Here is a 6068-nt window from a genome sequence, read left to right on the forward strand (position 1 = left end):
CCGGAGAGGGGACCTTATCGCTTGCCAAGTGTAAAAAAATTTTTAGATAAAAGTAATTAATTTGCGATTAATTTGTAGAAAAAAGTACCTAATTTACGAAGTGGCCAAGAAGAAGTTAGAACTATAGACAAACATTGCTAACCAGATACAGGGCCGGCTTAATAATTAATAATAATAAATTAACAATTAATACATAAACAAATCTGTTTTTCCATGTTTTAGTATTTTGGCATTTCTTCTCTTCATTTAATTAGGTATTTTACTAGTACATGAAGAGGAGTAGGAACGAGCATAACTCGTCACAAGAAGAGCAGGAATTTCTCAGAGAAAGCAAATTAGTAGCCAGATCACCTCAACATAAAGAAAAGGTAAAACAGCCAGAACCCAGCATGGATGAAATCAAACAAATGCTGCGCGATCTTAAAAAAGACTTACGTGAGGATATGGCACAAATAAAGAGAGAAATTCAAAATGACATCAGGGAAATGAGAGAGGACATAAAGGACACCAAAAAAGAGCTGCAGAAGAACCGAGAGGAAATGAAAAGCATGGCGAAAGAAGTCACCCAAATGAAGGAAGAATGGACGAGAGAAAAAGAAGAACTACATAACAAAATAAAGGAAGTGGAGGACAAGATGGAAAGGATCGAAAAACAAAAAATTCGAAACAACTTAACAATAACTGGACTTCCAACGAATACCGATAATGAAGATACACTCGAAGAAGCTTTGGAAAAAATGTTTCAGACAGAACTCCTTTTGAAAACAAAGATACGTAGAGCGCAGAAGATAGGACAAGATAGATGCATAGTCGAAATGGTAGAATGTAATAACAAAATAAAGATACTCCAAGGAAAAGCAAAGCTAAAGGGAAAAGACATTTTCATAGACTCGGAACTTACAAGAAATGAACAAAAAATCCAGAAAAATATAAGAGATATAGTCAGAGAAGAAAAGAAAAAAGGTGCTATCGTAAAAGTGGGTTATCAGAAATTAGAAGTGAACGGGAAGAAAATAAAGTGGGATCATAGGTCCCAGAAACTCACAGAGGCAAACAAGTTAAAAAACTAAAGGCCGAAACGAAACCCAGAACTATGATGACGAACTCTACACGAACTCCAACCATATATTGGTCATTTCTCCTTGGACTTTCTAACTAGAAGAGAAGCATCGATTATTAGAAGACTCCGAATTAACCACACCAAATTTACCCATGGTTTCTTGATGTCCTCAGAAACTCGTCCAACTTGCCTCCATTGCAATGTTTTCCTGACTGTGAAACACGTCCTCACCGAAACTCTTTCACCAACCTGTATACATCACTTGATATGAAACCTACTTTTAAAGAAATGCTCAACAGCCCTACAGAGATCATGAAAACTATATCGTTTTTAAAAACTACTCAGCTATACAAGAAGATTTAATACCATAGTCATTAGTTAAAGTTATATAATTGTTATATGTTTTCGTTATTTAATTATGTATTTAATGTTAGTGTTCTTGTACCAATGGCCATAGTTGTCGAGGTACTTTATGTAAATAAAAAAAAAAATGCCAATTTTTAACGGTCTTGGCAAAACCCACTTTGTTATTCCAAAACTTTATTGTTTATTAGAATGCTGTCATTTGATAAATTTTCTCCTAGTTCTCTGTACAAATAATTAATGTTAGTTCATAATATGAATATGGTATGTCTCTTCTCACAGCTTCCATGAATCCATTCCATCCTAAAATACCGAGAATGACTCTGCTTTTCCCTTAGAGCCACAGAAGATCAGGCACAAATGGAGTCACAGTTTCAGTTGGTGTGAACATTCCCTTCGGATCTTGATTTCTGATAAACCTTGAGGTTTTGTCCTTTCAAAATGAATTAGTTGAACAGCTCTCTGACTACCATAAACCTCAGGTGCGGGTTTAGTTTTTAGTCGAGGAATGGATTGGTTAGGAACTATTGCATGTTTTGGTGCAATACAATAAATGCCATCCATGACGTAAAAAGTGTGGTATCCGTCGATTGTGTGTACGTTAACCCTTTCTGTCCCAAGGCTGCATATACAGGGTGAGTTTTTATTGCGGGATCGGTCGATAATTCCATTACGGTATAGAATATCGAAAAAAGTTATTTAGAAAAAATGTAGGCAATTATATTCTCCACGCTTGGAAAATATGTTTATTTCTACAGGGTGATCAATAACCGCGTGGTATATCAAACATATAATTTTTTAAATGGGACATCCTATATATTTTTTCATATTTATATTCCCCTCATAATTCTTGTTCATATAATATACGGTTTTGCATTACTATACAGAGTATTTAACAAATTATGACCATTTTTATTTCGAAATCCCTATGAGATTATCACCCTTTATATAAAGAAGTAATTCATAGACAATAATTTGTTTTATGTAGTAAGATAAACAATATACTGTAGCTTTTAAATTAAGTCCAATTGAAATCATTGACGAATGTTTGTATACAGAGTGAACTACAAAATCAAATTACGATTTTCTCTATTTTTTTAAATGGATGACCCTATATTTTATTTTTCAAAAATATTGTATTTATTATACTCTTTCATTTTTATATAGCATTCCCTTTATCTAAACTTATTACTTTCGGAGATATTTTTAGTTTCCTTCAACTTTCGGGAAAACATTCAATTTTTCTACTAGAAATAGGTTGGTATTGAATGATAATTAAACAAAATTATTTTTAAAAGATGAATAGCCATTTTCAATGTGTTTTTTTTACTTTACTCTGTTTGGAGTACAAAGGGAATTGTTCTCGTTGGAACTTTACCGCGCTGAGCAGATGGGACGTGAATTATATATTGTAAAATTCCCTCATTTTCCTTAGTCTCGGCATCCGTATGGCTTGCAAATTGTAGAAGTCTCGGAGGTGTAACCAGAGAAGGTTCCCATTGTTTTCATTCTGGTGGGATGTAGAGTAGCATTATATTGCTTTATATGCCATTAGAGTGAAAACTTAGACTTTTAAAGTTATTTTTATTCAATAAATAACTAACACAAAATATAAACCATAGGAATATGCAGTGAATGTATCAATAAATGTGATATTAAGGAATTATCATATTTCCCTAATATACAAGAATCATACAATTCCTACAAAAAAATATAGGTATCTTGTGTATAATAAAATTACAAGATTATTTTTATTTAATAAACAACTCACAAAAAACATAAATCAAAACAATGTACAACTAATTTAGTAGTTTTTAGATTACTATATCAACAGAATTCTAAGCCAAGAAATTTTTAGTAACACATTCCTAATTGCAGGTTGTGACCCGCAGTTATTAATAATATAATTTTCATATTAAATTTCATTAATATGCATCAAGAAATCCCTACTTTGTTAACACTCAAACTAGGTGATCTATAAATGTTTAAGGTGATATTGTTAGAGATTATGTGATTGGTCCACATTTTTTGACGGTTGAGGTTTTTATACGACGGTGCTCCAGTTCTTCCAAAATTGATTTTTTTCAAGTGGAGGTACATAAAAAACCTTGTATACCAGAAGCATCTAACAACGCTTGATAATATGAAAAATAGAATAAAAGAAGCTTTTAATAATATAGACTTACAAAAATGTTAGAAATGTGGCTCGGTCATTTGAATATCGGTTACAAAATTGCATAGACTTTGAAAGTGGTCATTTTCAACATTTATTTTATACTTATATCCTTAACATCACATTAATTGGTACATTCATTAAATTTTGTTATGGTTTATTATTTTTTTGTTAGTTATTTATTGAATGAAAATATTTGTTATATTCTTACATAATACTTATTTGTTAAGCTATTTATATTTATAAGAATTGAATGTATTCCAGGCAAATGAATAAAACTAAAAATATCTAAGAAACTAATAAGTTTAGGTATAGGAGATGCTATATAAAAATTAAAGAGTATCATAAATACAATATTTCAAAAAAAAAAATAAAATATAGGGTGATCTATTAAAAAAAATTGTGAAAATCGTAATTTTGTTTTGTCGTTTAAAAGTGCTTATAAAAATGAATGTTCTACTAAAAAATTCTTGGCTTAGAATGCTGTTGATATACCAATCTAAAAACTGTTACATCAGTTGTATATTGTTTTGATTCATGTTTCATCCAAGTTATTTATTGAATAAAAATAATCTTGTTATATTATTATATACAACACATAAGTTTTTTTTGTAGGAATTTTACGATTCTTGTATATTAGGGAAATATGATAATTTCTTAATATCACATTTATTGTTATATTCACTGCATATTGCTATGGTTTATATTTTGTGTTAGTTATGTATCTAATAAAAATAATTTTGTTTAATTATCACTCAATACTAACTTATTTCTACTAGAAAAATTGAATGTATTCCCGAAATTTGAAGAAAACTAAAGATATCTCGGAAAGTAATCAGTTTAGATATAGGGAATGCTATATAAAAATGAAAGAGTATATTTAAATCGATTAGATCGATTTAAAAAAATAGATAAAATCGTAATTTGGTTTTGTAGTTCACCCTTTATACAAATATTTGCCAATGATGTGAATTGGACTTAATTTAAAAACTACAGTATATTAAAACAAATTATTGTCTACGAATTACTTCTATATATACAGGGTGTTAATCTCATAGTGATTTCGAAATAAAAATGGTCATAACTTGTTAAATACTCGGTATAGTGATGCAAAAGCATATATTATATGAACAAGAATTATGAGAAAAATATAAATATGAAAAAATATATAGGGTGTCCTATTTAAAAAATTATATGTTTGATATACCACGCAGTTACTGATCACCCTGTAGAAATGGACATATTTTCCAAGCGTGGCGAATACCATTGCCTACATTTTTTTAAATAACTTTTCTCGATATTTTTTACCATAATGGAGTTATCGACCGATCCCGCACTAAAAACTCACCCTGTATATTTTTTTGAAAAAGTGGTTCTGTATTCCCCGCCGCCGTATATATACGTTCAAGCTGTTGTGGTCTCAATTTACCAAAGTCGAAAATATGCGTTGCTTATAAAATTTTAGACTCATTGGTGTCCCAATGCCGTAGAAATATGTCCGAAAATGTTAGATGATTGTTCCCAAAGCCTCAAAATGTTGGCACCTAAGACAGGTCATGCGAACCCATTGCCGTATATAGTATTTGTTCACATATTTTAGATATAAGCTATATTGTAGCACTGGTGGCAACGCTTATAGGTAGCTGCTACAAGGTGAAGCGTTTGTAGTTACAGAAAAGACCAGAAAAAAAAGAATGTGTGTGTACTTTGTACGCACGTAAGAAGATATTCTTCTATTATATAATAGGTAATTTAAACAAAGTAAATATACTTAAAAGGTTATTTGTACTTATTTTATTTAAAAATCAAACTAACTTTCTTATCTACCACTTTCAAAAAAGACGAATAATATCTTCAAAAATTATATAATAATATACTTACAATCATAAAATCTATAAAAAAAATAAAAAAATAATAACTTGCTTGGGGCTTGAACCCACTTCACGTCTACCGCGCCCTACGAAAGTTGATGCCATTTCAAACTGCACCAAACTCTCGTATACGTCATGTGGGAATATACACAAACTAAACGTTTACACCATAAATTTATATGAATTTAATAAAATTATTAGTTTGATTTTTGTCGAAATAAAATACAACAAAATATAGAGTAAGAAAACGATATATGAGATGAAGATTTGTAGAAAGTTTGTTCGTAATCAGATTATGTAAATTAAAGCATTGCCTACTAATAGGTAACTACATTATTTTGTTTACATTTTTCAAATAGATAGGTATTGAAACTATTAGGTATTTCCAACTGAAACATTTAGAATTACGTACCTGCGGCTTTTCAAAACTATTTAAAAAGTCACTATAATTATAAATTTGATTTTATTTCTGTCCACACATCAATAAAAACTAATATTATACAATATTTTTGTTTACCGATAACCTCCATATTGAACAATTATTGACAGATCATTTCAAAATTTCAACACCCAATCAGAGCCCGTATAACAACTAATACCA

General features: G+C 30.1%; 1 protein-coding gene across 1 annotated transcript; it reads left to right on the top strand.

Moving 5' to 3' along the window:
- Nucleotides 1-269: 269 nt before the first annotated feature.
- LOC126886082 (uncharacterized protein PF3D7_1120000-like) lies at nucleotides 270-1070 on the top strand. The gene has a single exon (XM_050652926.1). The coding sequence runs from the start codon at nucleotides 270-272 to the stop codon at nucleotides 1068-1070; it is 801 nt and encodes a 266-aa protein (XP_050508883.1).
- The last annotated feature ends 4998 nt before the right edge of the window (nucleotides 1071-6068 follow it).

The sequence above is a fragment of the Diabrotica virgifera genome, chromosome 6 (assembly GCF_917563875.1).
Source record: "Diabrotica virgifera virgifera chromosome 6, PGI_DIABVI_V3a".
NCBI classification, from domain to species: domain Eukaryota; kingdom Metazoa; phylum Arthropoda; class Insecta; order Coleoptera; family Chrysomelidae; genus Diabrotica; species Diabrotica virgifera.

Excerpts from the sequence above, each read along its gene's own strand:
- LOC126886082 (XM_050652926.1), top strand. The coding sequence starts at position 270 with ATGAAGAGGAGTAGGAACGAGCATAACTCGTCACAAGAAGAGCAGGAA.